The 22,904-nt window shown below is 42.5% G+C and overlaps 1 protein-coding gene across 2 annotated transcripts in view; it reads left to right on the top strand.

Annotated features, from left to right (window-relative positions):
• The first annotated feature begins 423 nt into the window (after positions 1–423).
• The window catches only part of LOC115196558 (globoside alpha-1,3-N-acetylgalactosaminyltransferase 1), a 41,228-nt gene continuing 18,747 nt past the window's right edge, over positions 424–22,904 (top strand). The window contains exons 1-3 of one of the 2 annotated variants that reach the window (XM_029757401.1): positions 424–684; positions 3,504–3,542; positions 3,693–3,728. In XM_029757401.1, coding sequence (XP_029613261.1) covers positions 617–684; positions 3,504–3,542; positions 3,693–3,728 — 143 coding nt within the window. In that variant the 5' untranslated portion in view covers positions 424–616. The remainder of the gene's footprint in view (positions 685–3,503; positions 3,543–3,692; positions 3,729–22,904) is intronic. The other variant, XM_029757393.1, reaches the window with a different exon arrangement.

Genomic DNA, 22,904 nt, shown 5'->3' with positions numbered 1-22,904 from the left:
GCTTACTTCGATTGTGACATACCGATTAAGATAAGCAGAGTATGGTGTTTACATACAGTACCAGTCAAATGTTTGGACAGACCTACTCATTCCAGAGAGGATCTTTATTTTCACTATTTTCTACATTGTATAATCATAGTGAAGACATCAACACTATAAAATAGAATCTGAAATATCAAATATATGTTGATTTGTTTGACACTTTTTTCGTTACTACATGATTCCATATGTGCTATTTCATAGTTTTGATGTCTACAATGTAGAAAATAGTACAAATAAAGACGGTCAGCTTTGAGGCACTTGTTCATATGGTTGAGGCGCGCATGAATGCGCCGATGGAGGGGTGAGCGGAACATGGTAATTTGGGAATTAGCCAAAGAGAAAGAAAGTAGGAGGAGCCCAGGGAAGCAGTTCCTCCCTTATAATAGGCTACACGAAATACATACACACTCATATTTTGCGTGTCACACCAGTTTAAATTGATATTAAACATCTTTAACTTGTTCCTAAACCCTGACAAGGATTGATTTACTGGTGATAGATTTATCCAGTATCATACATTTGACCAGTATTAATAGGATCAACTAAATCTTTTCGTTACACTACTGCAGGAACAATGCGTTTTAGTTCAAACGTTAAGCTGTATGTTCTGCTTCTCGTTGTTGGAATCTTCTTGCTTCTTGGGTATGTAAACCATTTTGACATGACTTCTAGTTTATTTCTTTTTCTGGGATTAAATTAGTGGCCTTTGTGATATTTTCATATTAGTTTCTAAGAGTGCGATGTAAGTTTTCTTTCTTGAATGTGAGTATGTTCTAATCTGTTAATTAACACTGTTTTGGATTGCTACATGATTCCATATGTGTTATTTCATAGTATTGATGTCTTCACTATTATTCTACAATGTAGAAAATAGTGAAAATAAAGAAAAACCCTCGAATGAGTAGGTGTCCCACGTCCTTATGGGAAAAAACTAATTCATTTCACATGTGATCAAGTTAATGTGGTAACATGAGACAACATGTAAAAGCAACATGTGATAACATGAAACTAACATAAATGTGACATGGGGATGCAACATTTCAACATGTGATACCAGGAAACTACAAGTGACAACATTTGAAACTTTTCACAAGTGAAAATGCAATTCCACATCTGAGAGTTAGATTAAATCAGTAATTCACGCAGACCTGAACTAAGAGGTTGTGAGTTAAAATTCCAGATGGGGACATGTTGAATAATAATTAATGTATTAATAAACATACATAATATAATCCTGTATGTCAAATATGTAAGTGGAAAACACTGCGGCTATTTTGTCATGTTCAGGGGATATTCTAAAAACTTTTTGTTTGCAGGGCATCATGTGAACATTTGAATCTACATGTGAAATGTTATGTGATCACTTGAAATATCATCATATGTCGTGTTCCAAAACCACGTAGTTTAACATGATATCATGTGAAATTTCACAGGTGAAATAATGTGGGGTTTTTGTAAGGTGAGAATCGCTGTTTGCATCACCGAACAATGAACAATAAACTATTAAATCCAGTTTTTAAATGCTACTGTCACGTCCTGACCATAGTAAGTTGTTATTTTCTATGGTAGAGTAGGTCAGGGCATGACAGGGGGTGTTTGTCTGTTGTTGTATTTCTATGTTCAGGTTCTATGTTTTGTATTTCTTTGTGTTGGGCCGAGTATGGTTCCTAAAGAGAGGCAGCTGTCTAACGTTGTCTCTGATTAGGAACCATACTTAGGCAGCCTGTTTTTCCTTTGGGTTTTGTGGGTAGGTGTTTTTCTGTGTTGTTCCTTGTAACCTGGGGGAACTGTTGACCCTCGTTTTTTGTTGATTTAGTGCTATCATTATAGTAAATATGAGCACGTCACACGCTGCGCCTTGGTCCCCTTTGTACCACCCTCGTTACAGCTACACCCAATACCCAAATCAAATCCAGGCTGTGTTCTCACTTTGCGCACACACCTGTCTTTGTTTCACACGCCTGTTTGTCTAGATAATCAGCCCACAATATTGTCACCATGGTGCCCCATGCGTTAAGTAGAGGAAATGCGTGCACGCAAAGTCCAAACAAAACATTGCAAACCAAATTAGATTTTGATCTGGGGAGGGGTTGCAGCATATAAAAACTAGATTCAAAAGTGTCTTGTTCATTGCTAAACGATGCAAATAGCGTATGCAAAAAGAGTTTGTCCAATCGGAGCCGTCAACCGATTATGGATGTTGCTTTAGACGGGGGACACGGTCATATAACTTCTCAAGATTCCATAAAAAAAAATATCTCAAACTTAGCAATTTACAAACTTAAAACACAGCCACGAGGCAAACCTCCCTCTTACCCAGGGGTTATACATGGCCAACACACAGTTAAATATCAGTCACGGTTCAATATGTTGCCACTCAGTGAGTACCAAACCCTGCCGACTACTGTCAAATGTCAAACTTGCATACTACTCTATCTTTTCCTGTTTAACAACAACAGGTACAACCAGGTTCTTACTTTGGGTCATTTTTTTGTTTAAACAAAAACAGGTACAACCAGGTTCTTACTTTGGGTCATTTTCTTGTTTAAACAAAAACAGGTACAAACAGGTTCGTACTTTGGGTTGAATGGAAACATAGAATTCCCAGAGATGTCTGAATGTCACAATTGTTTTCCCTCCACAATAGTCAATGCAAGCTGAATGACTAAGGCTTTCTTTTGAGCCTGGTCAAAAGGGAAAACAAAGGTCACACAAAGATTTAACATGCAAAACCAACAAATACATAGGTTAAGTTGCAGGGTTGAAGGAAGCACTAACTAAACAGTCATTGAACTTCTCAAGATTTAATCAAAACTATTCAATACATTAACTATGTATCTTGGGACACTATTACATCACATATCCCTCTCTGAGTGGTATTGAATAAAGACAATGGCTCTCTGAAACCACATGGAATTAATATCAGCACAGCATTTTTATTGCATTAGCAAAAAATGTAACCCTTTAAAAATGTCTGCACACATGTGAATCGTTGCATTATTCAAGTGTGCAACATTATGTGCAACATGGTTTAATTGAAAAGCTCTTGTATACTTTCAATGTCTTGCCTACTTGTATATACCACTACATACTATGGTGTTCATGGTATATTAATAGCTGAACACACACATGCAGCACGAATGTGGCTTTGGCCACACCAAATCCAAGGTAATGTAAGGATTGCATAAATCCTAATTTACACTCTACACAATACAATAAGATACGCAAATGTGTGCGGCCCGGTAATGTGTAACTCCACGCAACTATGCAGTATTGCCATTTTGCGACACTAATTGCGTCCTTGGGTTGTGTACTTACTTAAGGGTATGAATTACGTTTAAAATACAAGTGGCAAATCTGATGTCGAAGAAAGGCAGCGCCGGCAACACATTTTGTTAATGTAAAAATATCCTAAATGTTTTCATGACAGACTTGAACTGATTCTCTTCTGCCTCCCAAAGGTATGTCTACTTCAGCTTCTTCTCTGAAAGGCTCAACCGGTAAGATCAAGTTCTGTTAATCTATTACAGCCTAATGACGCTATAATGTGATATGAAAGTTGCAATATTTTCTGATTCATATTAACAGGGTTTGGTTTGAGGTTTGAATTTAAGAGGAACGTTATTTTACGGTTTCATTGTTTCCAACAGAGATATCCCAGTTGATGAGTACCAGAAGAACAACAGGTTAGTTGAGATAAACAAAACAATTCCCCCAACAAGTCATGGTACTTCGTACTTTTAAAGTTAGGATGTTAGGATTTTAATTGTTTTGTTCTGTCACAAGATAAGCCATACAATTGCTTTAAACAACACACTCGGGAAGAAAATGGAATGTTCTATTCTCAGCCAGGCCCATCTTTCGAAAGAAAACACAATTTAATCTCTATTTGAGCAAAATAAGTAGTTTGATGTGAACACAAGAAAATCCTAACAATTCAGATAAAGAGCGCCACAGTCAAGCAAAGAAATCTCAATGTTCTATCATAAAGAGACAACAGTTAGTCTCCTTGGTTGAAATGGCTGCTACTTAGAAATACTACACTGCTCAAAAAAATAAAGGGAACACTTAAACAACACAATGTAACTCCAAGTCAATCTCACTTCTGTAAAATCAAACTGGCCACTTAGGAAGCAACACTGATTGACAATAAATGTCACATGCTGTTGTGCAAATGGAATAGACAACAGGTGGAAATTATAGGCAATTAGCAAGACACCCCCAATAAAGGAGTGGTTCTGCAGGTGGGGACCACAGACCACTTCTCAGTTCCTATGCTTCCTGGCTGATGTTTTGGTCACTTTTGAATGCTGGCGGTGCTTTCACTCTAGTGGTAGCATGAGACGGAGTCTACAACCCACACAAGTGGCTCAGGTAGTGCAGCTCATCCAGGATGGCACATCAATGCGAGCTGTGGCAAGAAGGTTTGCTGTGTCTGTCAGCGTAGTGTCCAGAGCATGGAGGCGCTACCAGGAGACAGGCCAGTACATCAGGAGACGTGGAGGAGGCCGTAGGAGGGCAACAACCCAGCAGCAGGACCGCTACCTCCGCCTTTGTGCAAGGAGGAGCAGGAGAAGCACTGCCAGAGCCCTGCAAAATGACCTCCAGCAGGCCACAAATGTGCATGTGTCTGCTCAAACGGTCAGAAACAGACTCCATGAGGGTGGTATGAGGGCCCGACGTCCACAGGTGGGGGTTGTGCTTACAGCCCAACACCGTGCAGGACGTTTGGCATTTGCCAGAGAACACCAAGATTGGCAAATTCGCCACTGGCGCCCTGTGCTCTTCACAGATGAAAGCAGGTTCACACTGAGCACGTGACAGATGTGACAGAGTCTGGAGACGCCGTGGAGAACGTTCTGCTGCCTGCAACATCCTCCAGCATGACCGGTTTGGCGGTGGGTCAGTCATGGTGTGGGGTGGCATTTCTTTGGGGGGCCGCACAGCCCTCCATGTGCTCGCCAGAGGTAGCCTGACTGCCATTAGGTACCGAGATGAGATCCTCAGACCCCTTGTGAGACCATATGCTGGTGTGGTTGGCCCTGGGTTCCTCCTAATGCAAGACAATGCTAGACCTCATGTGGCTGGAGTGTGTCAGCAGTTCCTGCAAGAGGAAGGCATTGATGCTATGGACTGGCCCGCCCATTCCCCAGACCTGAATCCAATTGAGCACATCTGGGACATCATGTCTCGCTCCATCCACCAACGCCACATTGCACCACAGACTGTCCAGGAGTTGGCGGATGCATTAGTCCAGGTCTGGGAGGAGATCCCTCAGGAGACCATCCGCCACCTCATCAGGAGCATGCCCAGGCGTTGTAGGGAGGTCATACAGGCACGTGGAGGCCACACACACTACTGAGCCTCATTTTGACTCGTTTTAAGGACATTACATCAAAGTTGGATGAGCCTGTAGTGTGGTTTTCCACTTTAATTTTGAGTGTGACTCCAAATCCAGACCTCCATGGGTTGATAAATTGGATTTTCATTGATTATTTTTGTGTGATTTTGTTGTCAGCACATTCAACTATGTAAAGAAAAAAGTATTTAATAAGATTATTTCTTTCATTCAGATCTAGGATGTGTTGTTTAAGTGTTCCCTTTATTTTTTTGAGCAGTATATTACAGTAAATGAATAGACGACTTTCACTGCTATAAACATGCCTTCAATACAATCGCATAGTTTTCATAGACCCACCGCGGACATTTGTCAAATAAATATCTCTGTGAAAAGGCGTCCCATGGTCTGTTTAGTCAACAAACGCAATGTAGACCTATTCCGAACACTGCTGGTATCCAATGTAGGCCGTCATTTTAAATACGAATTTGTTCTTAACTGTTTTGCCTCGTTAGATGATCCCGATAATTTAGGTTGCCTAGTGAATGATGCCCCCCTCTGGAATGTTTTATTCCGAACTGTCTGGGACTCGTTTCCCTGTTTCCTACTCAAATATATTTTACTTATTAAGTCAAATTGTTAACTAACTGCAATACACTGGTCTCAAATATATTAGCATAACTAGGCTACACAGAACCATGGCGGACCCATTGTGGAATTATAGGATTTTCATTTATTAAAACGTGTCTCAGTCCAAGGTGCCGAGCTCTGCCCACTGGGGCGTGGCTTAAGGAGCGCTCTTTGAAATAAGCGCTCGTGTCGCCTTTATCCCATGGGATCGACTTTTCTCATCACACTGTCAGTGTCAATTATGCTTGTACTCTGAATTTTGTTGACTTTGTGTGAAGAACAGAACTAAGACACCACTCAAGTAAATAAACTTCATTGTACTTATTTTTATTGTCACACACACATTTCGGGTAAGAGCCCTTCTTCAGCGTGCAAGGCAATGGCAGTCAATGTCACATCAACAATACCATACACAGGTGGGAATAATTCTGAATTGTCTTTCACTTTTGGCCCAATCAAGAGATCCCAGCAGAGAGAGCTGTGAGGGAAACATGAAAATCGAATAAAAATATATAAACACAGCAGACTATGCAATATGTCTCTCTTTGGAGATGCACTGTAATTGATCCCTCTCTCTTTACTTTGTGTAGAGTAAATATGCTAGGCTAAAGGCTTCCATACTTCACTTATTTGGATAATGTGCTATTTTATTATTTGCAAATCTTCTGCTGTATTTTGTGGAATTGCGTTATTGCAGATTCTTTTGGTAATTTCACGGGTCTCGTCGTTAACTTCTGGAAATGTGAACAGTGTACGGAAAAGGTACTCTTTTTGTGGAATGACCCTAAAGTTACACTACATGACCAAAATTATGTGGACACCAACTCGAACATCTCATTCCAAAATCATGGGCATTAATATAGAGTTGGTCCCCCCCATTGCTGCTATAACAGACTGCACTCTTCTGGGAAGGTTTTGGGGATCCTAATAAAATACCACTAGATGTTGGAACATTGCTTCCATTCTGAATGGAACTTGCTTCCATTCAGTCACAAGAGCAGTGATGTCGGACACTGATGTTGGGCGATTAGGCCTGGCTCGCATTCGAGGTTCCAATTCATCCCAAAGGTGTTCAGTGGGGTTCAGGTCAGGGCTTTGTGCAGGCCAGTCAAGTTCTTCCACACCGATCTCAACAAAACATTTCTGTATGGACCTCGCTTAGTGCACAGGGGCATTGTCATGCTGAAACAGGAAAGGACCTTCCCCAAACTGTTGCCACAAAGTTGCCTCCGGAAACTATTCAGACCCCTTGATTTTTTTCACACAAAAAAAATGGTTACAGCCTTATTCTAAAATTGATTTAAATCTGTTATTTTTTTCTCATAAATCTACACACAATACCCCATATTGACAAAGCAAAAACAGGTTTTTAGAAACTGAGATGGGTCAACCTTCCAGAATAACAACCATCTTCACTGAGGAGTGACTGAGGAGTGACCATTGGTTTCTTGATCACCTCCCTGACCAAGGCTCTTATCACCGATTGCTGTTTGGCCAGGCGGCCAGCTCTAGGAAGAGTCTTGTTGAATCCAAAACTTCTTCCATTTAAGAGTGGGGACCACTGTGTTCTTGGGGACCTTCAATGCTGCAGACATTTTTGGTACCCTTCCCCAGATCTGAGCCTCAACACAATCCGGTCTCGGAGCTCTAAGGACAATTCCAATTCCTTTTTTTGTTTTTTTTGCAAATATTTCTAAACACCTGTTTTTGCTTTTTCATTATTGGGTATGGTGTGTAGATTGCTGAGGATTGTTCTTTATTTAATACATTTATAATAAAGCTGTAATATAGGAAATAGTCAAGGGATCTGAATACTTTTCTAAGGGATTGTATGCTGTAGCGTTTAAGATTTCCCTTCACTGAAACTAAGGGGCCTAGCCCAAACCATGAAAAACTGCCACAGCCCAATATTCTTCCTCCACCAAACTTTACAGTTGGCACTATGCATTGGGGAAGGTAGCGTTCTCCTGGCATCCGCCAAACCCAGATTAGTTTGTCGGACTGCCAGATGGTGAAGCAAGATTCATCACTCCAGAGAGTCCAATGGCGGCGAGCTTTACATCACACCAGCCGACGCTTGGCATTATGCATGGTGATCATAGGCTTGTGTCCGGCTGCTCGGCCATGGAAACCCATTTCATGAAGCTCCTGACAAAAAGTTATTGTGCTGACATTTCTTCCAGAGGCAGTTTGGAACTCGGTAGTGAGTGTTGCAACCTAGGACAGACGATTTTTACGCGCTTCTGCACTTGGCGGTCCCGTTCTGTGAGCTTGTGTGGCTTACCACTTCGCGGCTGAGCCATGGTTAATCCGAGACATTTTCACTTCACAATAACAGCACTTACAGTTGACCGGGGCAGTTCTAGCAAGGCAGAAATTTGATGAACTGACTTGTTGGAAAGGTGGCATCCTATGTAAGGGAAGACCCCCATGAAATGGACAAAAATGAATGGGAACATATTGGCACCGCATGAATCATACACCCTAATGACAATACCACCCAATTTACATTTTAGTCATTTAGCAGACGTTCTTATCCAGAGCAACTTACAGTAGTGAATGCATACATTTTTTGAATGCATACATTTTTTTTTTTGACGTACTGGTCCCCCATGGGAATTGAACTCACAACACTAGCATTGCAAACACCATGCTCTACCATATGAGCCACACAGTCCACATTCATCCAAATCATATTGCAAATTTCATATGGCAAATGCCAAGTGTTACACCCCAAAAATCCTATAGATGGCGAGCGCGCTCCACCGTGGATTTTCTTATTGCAAATGTAACACAAGTCAACACCCAAGAGTCAAATTTTGAAAAAAAAAAAAAAAAAAAGTGCTTTCTGGACCGTTTTTTGAAATTCTTTCGATTTTGTTGTCAATTACACATGTATAAGAGCTGTATGAACATACTTTTGACATATTTTTTTGACATAAAAAATTTAAATCCAAGATGGCGTAGCAGTTCAGACGTCCATTACCCTCCTCTTGTCGTGTCCCGTGTATATATTTATTTACATATTTTTGTCTTCACTTATCTTTTTACATTTTTTATTCTAAAAACTCAACCTCAAAGCACTCTCCTGCAACCCGCCTCACCAATTTAAAAAAAAGAAAGTATTATTTACCTCATCTGAATTCCACAACAGAAGCTAGCCAGAGGTTAGCCATTTTCACTGGCTAACGTTGAAGTTCAGCTAGCCACGGTTAGCTGTCCTCAGCTATCCATTAGCTCGAAAAGCTATCGCCAGTTTTTGTACAGCGCGACTCAGACCAGAGCATACCGGACCTATTCTCTCTCCTTTCCCCGATTTCTAGCTCTGGACATTTACACCTGGATCTTGCAGCTAACTAGCTGCTACCTGAGTGACTATTGGCAACGTCGGTCCCGGAATTAACACACATTATTACGGAGCTAGCCAGCTAGCCAGCTGAAGAGTTCCGTCAGCCACTCCTGGGCTTTTCCTGAGCTAGCCAGCTGAAGAGTTCCGTCAGCCACTCCTGGGCTATTCCTGAGCTAGCCAACTGAAGTGTCTCCTGGGCTACAACTCACCTATCCTGACCCGTTTTACTGCCGATGCGGAGCCCCATCGGGTCTTCACGACTGGACCACCGACGTTATCTGCCCGAGGGAGTTATCCAACTGGCCCCTCCGTCGCGACGTAACCTGATCGCCCATCTGCGGCCGGCTAATCGTTAGCTGTCTTTTCGGCTGCGATCTGAATAGGTCTATCGGACACTTTTCTTGGGCCACTATAACTAACTATTTTGCCAACTTGGACAGGTCCCCCCTTCCACACGGAACCCCACTAACCCACAGACGGAAACGCACGAGGTGGCTAAAAACAGACCTCCCTCCTTCTTCCACCAGCTTGCTACCTATGGCCCGGCTAGCTGTCTGAATCTCACTGGACCCTTTGATCACTCGGCTAAGCATGCCTCTCCTTAATGTCAAAATGCATTGTCCATCGCTGTTCTGGTTAGTGTTTATTGGCTTGTTTCACTGTAGAGCCTCTAGCCCTGCTCATTATACCTTATCCAACCTCTCAGTTCCTCCACCCACACATGCTATGACATCTTCTGGTTTCAATGATGTTTCTAGAGACAATATCTCTCTCATAATCACTAAATGCCTAGGTTTACCTCCTCTGTACTCATATCCCACCATACCTTTGTCTGTACATTATACCTTGAAGCTATTTTATCGCCCCCAGAAACCTGCTCCTTTTTCTCTCTATTCTGGACGTCACAGACGACCAATTCTTATAGCTTTTAGCCGTACCCTCATACTTATTCTTCTCTGCTCCTCTGGGGATGTAGAGGTGAATCCAGGCCCTGCAGTGCCTAGCTCCACTCCTACTCCCCAGGCGCTCTCTTTTGATGACTTCTGTAACCGTAATAACCTTGGTTTCATGCATGTTAACATTAGAAGCCTCCTCCCTAAGTTTGTTTTATTCACTGCTTTAGCACACTCTGCCAACCCGGATGTCCTAGCTGTGTCTGAATCTTGGCTTAGGAAGTCCACCAAAAACTCTGAAATCTTCATCCCTAACTACAACGTTTTCAGACAAGATAGAACGCCCAAAGGGGGCGGTGTTGCAATCTACTGCAGAGATAGCCTGCAGAGTTCTGTCCTGCTATCCAGGTCTGTACCCAAACAATTTGAACTTCTTCTTTTAAAAATCCACCTCTCCAAAAACAAGTCTCTCACCGTTGCCGCCTGCTATAGACCCCCCTCGGCCCCTAGCTGTGCTCTGGACACCATATGTGAACTGATTGCCCCTCATCTATCTTCAGAGCTCGTGCTACTAGGTGACCTAAACTGGGACATGCTTAACACCCCAGCCATCCTACAATCCAAGCTTGATGCCCTCAATCTCACACAAATTATTAATGAACCCACCAGGTACAACCCCAAAGCCGCAAACACTGGCACCCTCATAGATATCATCCTAACCAACGTGCCCTCTAAATACACCTCTGCTGTTTTCAACCAAGATCTCAGCGATCACTGCCTCATTGCCTGCACCCGTAATGGGTCAGCGGTCAAACGACCTCCACTCATCACTGTCAAACGCTCCCTGAAACATTTCAACGAGCAAGCCTTTCTAATCGACCTGGCCCTTGTATCCTGGAAGGATATTGACCTCATCCCGTCAGTAGAGGATGCCTGGTTATTTTTTAAAAATGCCTTCCTCTCCATCTTAAATAAGCATGCCCCTTTCAAGAAATTTAGAACCAGGAACAGATATAGCCCTTGGTTCTCCCCAGACCTGACTGCCCTTAACCAACACAAAAATATCCTGTGGCGTTCTGCATTAGCATCAAACTGCCCCCGCGATATGCAACTTTTTAGGGAAGTTAGAAACCAATACACACAGGCAGTTAGAAACGCCAAGGCTAGCTTTTTCAAACAGAAATTTGCTTCGTGCAACTCCAACTCTAAAAAGTTCTGGGACATTGTAAAGTCCATGGAGAATAAGAACACCTCCTCCCAACTGCCCACTGCACTGAGGATAGGAAACTCTGTCACCACCGATAAGCCCATTATAATTGAGAATTTCAATAAGCATTTTTCTAGGCTGGCCATGCTTTCCACCTAACTACCCCTACTGCATTCAACAGCTCTGCACCCCCCACAGCTACTCGCCCAAGCCTCCCCCATTTCTCCTTCTCCCAAATCCATTCAGCTGATGTTCTGAAAGAGCTGCAAAATCTGGACCCCTACAAATCAGCTGGGCTTGACAATCTGGACCCTTTCTTTCTAAAATTATCTGCCGAAATTATTGCAACCCCTATTACTAGCCTGTTCAACCTCTCTTTCGTGTCGTCTGAGATTCCCATAGATTGGAAAGCAGCTGCTGTCATCCCCCTCTTCAAAGGAGGTGACACTCTTGACCCAAATTGCTACAGACCTATATCCATCCTACCCTGCCTTTCTAAGGTCTTCGAAAGCCAAGTCAACAAACAGATTACCGACCATTTCGAATCCCACCGCACCCTCTCCGCTATGCAATCTGGTTTCAGAGCTGGTCATGGGTGCACCTCAGCCACGCTCAAGGTCCTAAACGACATCGTAACCGCCATCGATAAGAAACAATACTGTGCTGCCGTATTCATTGACCTGGCCAAAGCTTTTGACTCTGTTAATCACCACATCCTCATCGGCAGACTCAGTAGCCTTGGTTTCTCAAACGATTGCGTCGCCTGGTTCACCAACTACTTCTCTGACAGAGTTCAGTGTGTCAAATCGGAGGGCCTACTGTCTGGACCTCTGGCAGTCTCTATGGGGGTACCACAGGGTTAAATTCTTGGGCCAACTCTTTTCTCTGTATACATAAATGATGTCGCTCTTGCTGCTGGTGAATCTCTGATCCACCTCTACGCAGACGACACCATTCTGTATACTTCTGGCCCTTCTTTGGACACTGTGTTAACAACCCTCCAGACGAGCTTCAATGCCATTCAACTCTCCTTCCGTGGTCTCCAACTGCTCCTAAACACAAGTAAAACTAAATGCATGCTCTTCAACCGATCGCTGCCTGCACCTGCCCGCCTGTCCAGCATCACTTCTCTGGACGGTTCTAACTTAGAATTTGTGGACAACTACAAATACCTAGGTGTCTGGTTAGACTGTAAACTCTCCTTCCAGACTCACATCAATCATCTCCAATCCAAAGTGAAATCTAGAATTGGCTTCCTATTTCGCAACAAAGCATCCTTCACTCATGCTGCCAAACATACCCTCGTAAAACTGACCATCCTACCAATCCTCGACTTCGGCGATGTCATTTACAAAATAGCCTCCAATACCCTACTCAACAAGCTGGATGCAGTCTATCACAGTGCCATCCGTTTTGTCACCAATGCCCCATATACTACCCACCACTGCGACCTGTATGCTCTCGTTGGCTGGCCTTCGCTTCATAATCGTCGCCAAACACATTGGCTCCAGGTCATGTACAAGACCCTGCTAGGTAAAGTCCCCCCTTATCTCCGCTCACTGGTCACTATAGCAGCACCCACCTGTAGCACGCGCTCCAGCAGGTATATCTCTCTGGTCACCCCGTAAGGCCAAATCCTCCTTTGGTCGTCTCTCCTTCCAGTTCTCTACTGCCAATGACTGGAACGAACTACAAAAATCTCTGAAACTGGAAACACTTATCTCCCTCACTAGCTTTAAGCACCAGCTGTCAGAGCAGCTCACAGATCACTGCACCTGTACAGAGCCCATCTATAATTTAGCCCAAACTACTACCTCTTCCCCTACTGTATTTATTTATTTTGCTCCTTTGCACCATATTATTTATATTTTAACTTTGAACTTTCTTCAAACTACAAATCTACCATTCCAGTGTTTTTTCTTGCTATACTTTATTTACTTTGCCACCATGGCATTTTTTGCCTTTACCTCCCTTATCTCACATCATTTGCTCACATTGTATATAGTCTTATTTTTTTTCTACTGCATCATTGATTGTATGTTGTTTTACTCCATGTGTAACTCTGTGTTTTTGTATGTTGTCGAACTGCTTTGCTTTATCTTGGCCAGGTCGCAATTGTAAATGAGAACTTGTTCTCAACTTGCCTACCTGGTTAAATAAAGGTGAAATAAAATAAAATAAATAAAAATACGTTTTTGGGGGGGTTTTGCTTGTACATAAGGCATATGTTTTGTCCATTTGGAATATGATTTCATAGGAAGTCAAAAGTGACTTTTTTTTTCTTTTTTTGCAAAATGCCATTAGAAATGTCCAAATGAAATGTCCAATTGTTTTTTGGTCAATTATACATGTATGAAAGTATTGAATGTGCCAAATCACAGCAAATATCCAATAGATGGCGAGCGCGCTCCACAGTGAATTTTCTTATTGCAAATGTAACACAAGTCAAGACCCAAGAGTGAAATTTGAAAAAAAGCATTTTTTCCCGAAAACTTATCACCCCCTTAAAAAAGTGCTTTCTGGACCGTCTTTCGAAATCTTTCGATTCTTTTGTCAATTACACATGTATAAGAACTGTATGAACATACTTTTGAGATATTTTATTATATATATACATGTATGAAAGTATTGAATGTGCCAAATCAGGATGTTTGTCCATTTGCCATGTTTGATCATAGGAAGTCGGTTTCCAAACCCAAAAGTCAGTGAACCATGTCCAAATGGCATTTATACTGTCCATATGATATATAGCCCTATGTTAAGCCATGAATCAACCTAGATGATCTATTTGTCATGTATAATGAGGGAGAAGTGGGACTCTGTTGTTTTTTAACGATTTTTTGAAAAACGTCCAAAATGACCTTTACCATCACGAATTTGACATGCTCAAAAATAGTGCAGAAAGGCAGAATTGACTGGCCCAATGAACTCGGGATGGCCGGGCAGTGACTCTGGTTCCTCTCCATCGCTCGTCACCCAGCAAGTCAGCGTCCATCAGTCAATTAGATGTCATTCTGACACCAAACTGATACCATCTGACACCAAATCCACTTTTTCCAACACGTTTAGAAGCCAACTATCACATATATCAGAGCAGGCCCATAATTCCCAGCGCCTTCAGTTTAAACCATAAAACACATAGTTACGTTCTAGCTGAGGGTCCAGCTCTGACATTATGTGTAGGCCTATGTGAGGCGACCCCGAATCCCAAGTTTCGGCTCGATAGATCATTCGGTGCCCGAGCAATGACCTTAATTGGTGCTGAAATTCAATTTTTTCCGGGCGTTGCTACGGGGTCCTTGAATGAGCTATCGGACAGAAACGTTGGGGTCCGTCTTTATTGTCCGAGGAGATTTCAATGCACCTAGTCCTGTGACTCTGGGACATTTCTAAATGTCGCCATTTTCGTGATGGTCAAAATGAATTGAACATATTGCAAATGTACGAGGCTGTTTCTCGGTCTGAGAACCTTCAAAAGCCACAGAACTCACCATGCGCTATCGACTTGAGCTCTAGAACATGTTTCTAAAGTTTCAGAGCTCTATGTCTGACAGTTCTTTGATCGTTTGAACGAAGGTAACTATTGCAGGCACTGTATGTCTCTAAGCCCCACAATGTGTCACTATGTCCTAGCTGTGTGTGTGTGTTAGTTTTTTTGCAAATATGATGGGATAAATGACTAATTTACAGTTCATGAGGGTTACCCAGTCACACATATGAAGTTTTGGAAAGAAGTTACTTTTTTAACCCTTCAAAACAGCTACTGTGACCCCAATTTAAGGCACTTCCAGTTGGCACAGGAAGCTTAGAATCGACACATGTTGTCATTGGGGTAGGCTTTTACAGTTTTAAGCATTTACGTTAAGAATTGACTCATTTACACAGGGTTGAATTGAGTGATTTTCACAATCTGCAGGTTGGTTATATCAAAACACCTTTAGGGTGTTTTTAACAACTTCCGGTTGCTCCAGGAAGCTTAGAATCGACACAGGTAGACCTCACAGTAGCCTGATGGATTTTTATTGAAGACAGGTTCATAAGGCATCCATAACCCACATAGGCTTCAGGTTGAATTAAGGGGAATAGGCAATGTATTCCTATGGGGAGAGAAGTCATTGCAAACTGTTTGATGTAAACACCTTCTTTTCTCTGTTAAGGGTTAATGCCACATGGTCAAGATTAGGCTTGCACAAATCGGGAGGACCTCAGGAACGTTCCTGAGGTCGAATTGTGCTTCTAACCCCAACAGTTCTCTCGCTGTCACCCAAAAGCACTTGAAATTTAGGGCCAGGCTTCATTTTGGGCCTACTTTTATTCAAGGTTGCTGCGCTCAGACCGAGTGAGCTACGGTCAAGCGGGGCATCTCGTTGAACTCGGCACAGCCTAGAGATAATGGTAATGCCATTGCTGGCTCTGTGTGTCTTTAACCTCTCTAGGGTAGGGGGCAGTATTTGCACGGCCGGATAAAAAACATACCCGATTTAATCTGTTTATTACTACTGCCCAGAAACGAGAATATGCATATAATTATTGGCTTTGGATAGAAAACACCCTAAAGTTTCTAAAACTGTTTGAATGGTGTCTGTGAGTATAACAGAACTCATTTGGCAGGCCAAAACCTGAGAAGATTCCAAACAGGAAGCGCCAACTCTGACCATTTCTTGGCCTTGTTGATCATCTCTATCCAAAACAGGGGATCTCTGCTGTAACGTGACATTTTCTAACGCTCCCATAGGCTCTCAGAAGGCGGCAAAAAGCTGAATGATGTCTTTGCAGCCCCTGGCTGAAAAACATTAGCGCATTTGGTAAGTGGTCATCAGAGGACAATGAGACTGAAGCGCGTGCACGAGGCGACACCGTGTTTTTATTTTTTCGTCTTTGAACGTAAACAGGGTTTTCCGGTCGGAATATTATCGCTTTTTTATGAGAAAAATAGCATAAAAATTTATTTTAAACAGCGGTTGACATGCTTCGAAGTACGGTAATGGAATATTTAGACATTTTTTGTCACGAAACGCGTCGGGCGTGTCACCCTTCGTCACCCTTCGGATAGTGTCTTGAACGCACGAACTAAACAGAGGATATTTGAACATAACTATGGATTATTTTGAACCAAACCAACATTTGTTATTGAAGTAGAAGTCCTGGGAGTGCATTCTGACGAAGAACAGCAAAGGTAATCCAATTTTTCTTATAGTAAATCTGACTTTGTTGAGGGCTAAACTTGGTGGGTGTCTAAATAGCTAGCCCGTGATGGCTGGGCTATCTACTCAGAATATTGCAAAATGTGCTTTCACCGAAAAGCTATTTTAAAATCGGACATAGCGATTGCATAAAGGAGTTCTGTATCTATAATTCTTAAAATAATTGTTATGTTTTTTGTGAACGTTTATCGTGAGTAATTTAGTAAATTCACCGGAAGTTTGCGGTGGGTATGCTAGTTCTGAACGTCACATGCTAATGTAAAAAGCTGTTTTTTGATATAAATATGAACTTGATTGAACAAAACATGCATGTATTGTATAACATAATGTCCTAGGGGTGTCATCTGATGAAGATCATCAAAGGTTAGTGCTGCATTTAGCTGTGGTTTGGGTTTATGTGACATTATATGCTAGCTTGAAAAATGGGTGTCTGATTACTTCTGGCTGGGTACTCTGCTGACATAATCTAATGTTTTGTTTTCGTTGTAAAGCCTTTTTGAAATCGGACAGTGTGGTTAGATTAACGAGAGTCTTGTCTTTTAAAATGGTGTAAAATAGTCATATGTTTGAGAAATTGAAGTAATAGCATTTCTAAGGTATTTGAATAACGCACCACGGGATTCCACTGGCTGTTGAGTAGGTGGGACGATTTCGTCCCACATACCCTAGAGAGGTTAAGGCATTTCTGGTTGACACAGGAAGCTGAAAGTGAACACATATTCTCCTTGGGTTAGGCTCTTATAGAATATTGAGTTTTAGGTCTTTACGTTAAGAACTGACTTCTTTACAGAGGGTTGAACGAGGTTGTGTTATTTCAGAAAATCACAGAAAATCACAGAAATATCACAGAGCTCCGAAACCTGCCTTAAGGGATTCATCTGAACACGCTGCAACTGGATCTGTAACTTTTTAGGAAAAAAAACTCATTTTTTTGAATATCACCAATTTGACATTGAACGATTTCTCTTAATTGACGATAGATAAATGTCTGGTTCTTTATTTCCTGACACCATAGGCTCATGTACTTTGACGTGAAGCGGTCAAATTAGCACTCTATTTAAATTTTTGACCTTTAATCCCAGAAAATTGGCCTTAACTCAAAAAGCGTTGAGGCCTCGACTCCATCTTGTTCGGGGCCAACTGCCCATTATGCCAAACCAATGCTCACCAAGATTCGTCTTCTAAGTCTTTTCCATTTAGGAGAAAAGGCCATGTCGTGATTAGTGATGTTTGTTACATTTGCAATATGATTCCATTCGCCCTCCTGTGGTATAATCCGGGACAGGTGAAAAATGACAAAAATTTGAACATTTTGTAAAACGGAAACCGAATGTCCGAAAGACTCCGTTTGATGACTTCTCAGAAGATCCGGCCCCGGTGCACGGCCCGACGCCGTCCGCAAATTTTACAAACGTTCGCGGACATCTAGTACGGCACCGTACATTTGCAATATGGACTTTCTCATTAACCATACAGCAAATGCCGAAATGTTCCCTTTATGTATGACAGTGACACATTGAAAGTCACTGAGCTTTTCAGCAAGGCCATTCTACTGCCAGTGTTTGTCTATGGAGATTGCAAGGCGGTGTGCTCGATTTTATACACCTGTCTGGAACGGGTGTGGCTGACATAGCCGAATCCACTAATTTGAAGGGGTGTCCACATACTTTTGTAGCTTATATATATATATATATATATTTATATATAGTATATATACTGCTCCAAAAAATAAAGGGAACACTAAAATAACACATCCTTGATCTGAATGAATGAAATAATGTTATTAAATACTTTTTTCTTTACATAGTTGAATGTGCTGACAACCAAATCACACAAAAATAATCAATGGAAATCCAATTTATCAACCCATGGAGGTCTGGATTTGGAGTCACACTCAAAATTATAGTGGAAAACCACACTACAGGCTGATCCAACTTTGATGTAATGGATGACGGATCACCACCTCAAGCTGAACCTCGGCAAGACGGAGCTGCTCTTCCTCCCGGGGAAGGACTGCCCGTTCCATGATCTTGCCATCACGGTTGACAACTCCCTTGTGTCCTCCTCCCAGAGTGCTAAGAACCTTGGCGTGATCCTGGACAACACCCTGTCGTTCTCCACTAACATCAAGGAGGTGACCCGATCCTGTAGGTTCATGCTCTACAACATTCGCAGAGTACGACCCTGCCTCACACAGGAAGCGGCGCTGGTCCTAATCCAGGCACTTGTCATCTCCCGTCTGGATTACTGCAACTCGCTGTTGGCTGGGCTCCCTGCCTGTGCCATTAAACCCCTACAACTCATCCAGAACACCGCAGCCCGTCTGGTGTTCAACCTTCCCAAGTTCTCTCACGTCACCCCGCTCCTCCGCTCTCTCCACTGGCTTCCAGTTGAAGCTCGCATCCGCTACAAGACCATGGTGCTTGCCTACGGAGCTGTGAGGGGAACGGCACCTCCGTACCTTCAGGCTCTGATCAGGCCCTACACCCAAACAGGCCCTTCATCCACCTCTGGTCTGCTCGCCTCCCTACCTCTGAGGATGCACAGTTCCCGCTCAGCCCAGTCAAAACTGTTCGCTGCTCTGGCACCCCAATGGTGGAACAAGCTCCCTCACGACGCCAGGACAGCGGAGTCAATCACCACCTTCCGGAGACACCTGAAACCCCACCTCTTTAAGGAATACCTGGGATAGGATAAAGTAATCCTTCTAACCCCCCCCCCTTAAAAGATTTAGATGCACTATTGTAAAGTGGTTGTTCCACTGGATATCATAAGGTGAATGCACCAATTTGTAAGTCGCTCTGGATAAGAGCGTCTGCTAAATGACTTAACCTGTCTGGGGTATGTGGGACGATTTCGTCCCACCTACGTAACAGCTACTGATATTCCAGTGGCGCGATTTTTGAATCGTTAGAAATACTATTACTTCAATTTCTCAAACATATGACTATTTTACAGCTATTTAAAGACAAGAATCTCGTTAATCTAACCCCACTGTCCGATTTCAAAAAGGCTTTACAACGAAAGCAAAACATTAGATTATGTCAGCAGAGTACCCAGCCAGAAATAATCAGACAGCCATTTTTCAAGCTAGCATATCATGTCACATAAACCCAAACCACAGCTAAATGCAGCACTAACCTTTGATGATCTTCATCAGATGACACACCTAGGACATTGTGTTATACAATACATGCATGTCTGTTCAATCAAGTTCATATTTATATCAAAAAACAGCTTTTTGCATTAGCATGTGACGTTCAGAAAACGCATAACCCCCGGCAAACTTCCGTTGAATTTACTAACAGTTTGCTAAATTACTCACGATAAACGTTCACAAAAAGCATAACAATTATTTTAAGAATTATAGATACATTACTCCTCTATGCACTCGATATGTCCGATTTTAAAATAGCTTTTCGGATGAAGCACATTTTGCAATAATCTAAGTACATAGCCCGGCATTACAGGGCTAGCTATTTAGATACCCACCCAGGTCAGCATCCACCAAAATCACATTTCCTATAAGAAAAATGTTCTTACCTTGCTTGTTCTTCATCAGAATACACTGCCAGGACTTCTACTTCAATAACAAATGTTGGTTTGGTCCCAAATAATCCATCGTTATATCCAAACAGCGACGTTTTGTTCGTGAGTTCTAGAATGCTTCTTCCCGGTTTCGCGCATGGCGCGTTGGCTTGTCAAAAATGTCTAAATATTCCATTACCGTACTTCGAAGCATGTCAACCGCTGTTTAAAACCAATTTTTATGCCATTTATGTCGTAGAGAAGTGATAATATTCCGACCGGGAGTATGCATTGAGCCTAAACAGCCGAATAAAAATTTCTCCTCAGAAGCGACTCATGCACGCGCATCATTCAAAGGTCCTCGGAGCATCCACTTACAAAAGGCGATAATATGTTTCAACCTGAGGCTCCCTCGTAAACCTTCAGTTATTTCGCGGGCTCTGAGAGCCTATTGGAGCCCTGGGAATTGTCACGTTACAGCTAAGATCCTTACTTTTCAATAAAAAGATGCAAGACGCACGACTCCTTGTCAGACAGGGTACTTCCTGCTTGAAACCTTGTCAGGTTTTTGCCTGCCATAGGAGTTCTGTTATACTCACAGACACCATTCAAACAGTTTTAGAAAATTCAGAGTGTTTTCTATCCAAACCTGAACAATAATATGCATATTCTAGCTTCTGAGTTGGTGTAGGAGGCAGTTAAAAATGGGAACATATTTTTCCAAAATTCTCAATACTGCCCCCTAGCCCAGACAGGTTAAATGTAAATGTAAATGTCCTTAAAACAAGTCAAAATGAGGCTCAGTAGTGTGTGTGGCCTCCACGTGCCTGTATGACCTCCCTACAATGCCTGGGCATGCTCCTGATGAGGTGGCAGATGGTCTCCTGAGGGATCTCCTCCCAGACCTGGACTAAAGCATCCGCCAACTCCTGGACAGTCTGTGGTGCAATGTGGCGTTGGAGGATGGAGCGAGACATGATGTCCCAGATGTGCTCAATTAGATTCAGGTCTGGGGAACGGGCGGGCCAGTCCATAGCATCAATGCCTTCCTCTTGCAGGAACTGCTGACACACTCCAGCCACATGAGGTCTAGCATTGTCTTGCATTAGGAGGAACCCAGGGCCAATCTTGGTGGAACCGAATTTGCCAATCTTGGTTTTCTCTGGCAAATGCCAAACGTCCTGCACGGTGTTGGGCTGTAAGCACAACCCCCACCTGTGGACGTCGGGCCCTCATACCACCCTCATGGAGTCTGTTTCTGACCGTTTGAGCAGACACATGCACATTTGTGGCCTGCTGGAGGTCATTTTGCAGGGCTCTGGCAGTGCTCCTCCTCCGTCCTGCTGCTGGGTTGTTGCCCTCCTACGGCCTCCTCCACGTCTCCTGATGTACTGGCCTGTCTCTTGTAGCGCCTCCATGCTCTGGACACTACGCTGACAGACACAGCAAACCTTCTTGCCACAGCTCGCATTGATGTGCCATCCTGGATGAGCTGCACTACCTGAGCCACTTGTGTGGGTTGTAGACTCCGTCTCATGCTACCACTAGAGTGAAAGCACCGCCAGCATTCAAAAGTGACCAAAACATCAGCCAGGAAGCATAGGAACTGAGAAGTGGTCTGTGGTCCCCACCTGCAGAACCACTCCTTTATTGGGGGTGTCTTGCTAATTGCCTATAATTTCCACCTGTTGTCTATTCCATTTGCACAACAGCATGTGAAATTTATTGTCAATCAGTGTTGCTTCCTAAGTGGACAGTTTGATTTCACAGAAGTGTGATTGACTTGGAGTTACATTGTGTTGTTTAAGTGTTCCCTTTATTTTTTTGAGCAGTGTATATTATAATATCCACTTTCTATCTCAGAATCATTGCAATGTGCTTAACATTAAAAATGTAAATGAAAATTATTCAAATCTTAAAAATCAAATTCAACCAGAGAGCGCCCTTAGATCATGGTAAAAGGCCGCACTTGACCGTTGCACTTGAATCATTCCCACGGTAAATGGCTAGGCCTGCTACGCTATGATACCACACACTATCGCAGAGACTTTGATATTACCGGCCGCAATAGATATGGTAAAAGCAATATATGGGGAGGCACAGAAACTCACATCAATACCTTTGTCAGGTGATGCTGTTAAACAAATAATTTATGCTGTTGCTAGTGTCGTGTCTTTGGCTATGCCGGATTAAGTGATATGACATGCTAATTTATAAAATAATTTCTCTGTAATTAATATTACCTGATTAAGCTAATCATGTAAATGTAATTAACTAGAAAGTCGGGGCACCACAGAAGAACGTTTATAGAGCTGTTATCTTCTGAATAAACTCTTAAAATACTTAGTAATATTTTACATCGATAGCAGTCAATCTTATCTTATTTTCAATCTCATCATGAAAGTTATAAATTCTTGGTTATCTTCACGAACCCTGGCTAACAAGTTGAATCAGCAATACAAAATTGGGTTTAATTATTTATTTACTAAATACCTAACTAATCACACAGAATTACAAATACACAGAATTCATATGATGTCATACAGAAAACGTCCTGGTGGACTGAGCCTGTATCATGGCTGGTTACACAAAGGAAAAGGGGGTTGGGCTTGAATGAAAGAGCGGGAAGATTTAGGAACACAGAAACAGCAGCTATGCTATCGTAAATACATTATCTTATGCATTCTAAATTACCGCCCATTTGGAAAAGGAA

This window comes from Salmo trutta, chromosome 1 (genome assembly GCF_901001165.1).
Source record: "Salmo trutta chromosome 1, fSalTru1.1, whole genome shotgun sequence".
In the NCBI taxonomy this organism is placed as follows: Eukaryota; Metazoa; Chordata; class Actinopteri; order Salmoniformes; family Salmonidae; genus Salmo; species Salmo trutta.
Note: the sequence above shows the minus strand (reverse complement) of the source record. Positions and strands in the feature narration are given on the sequence as shown.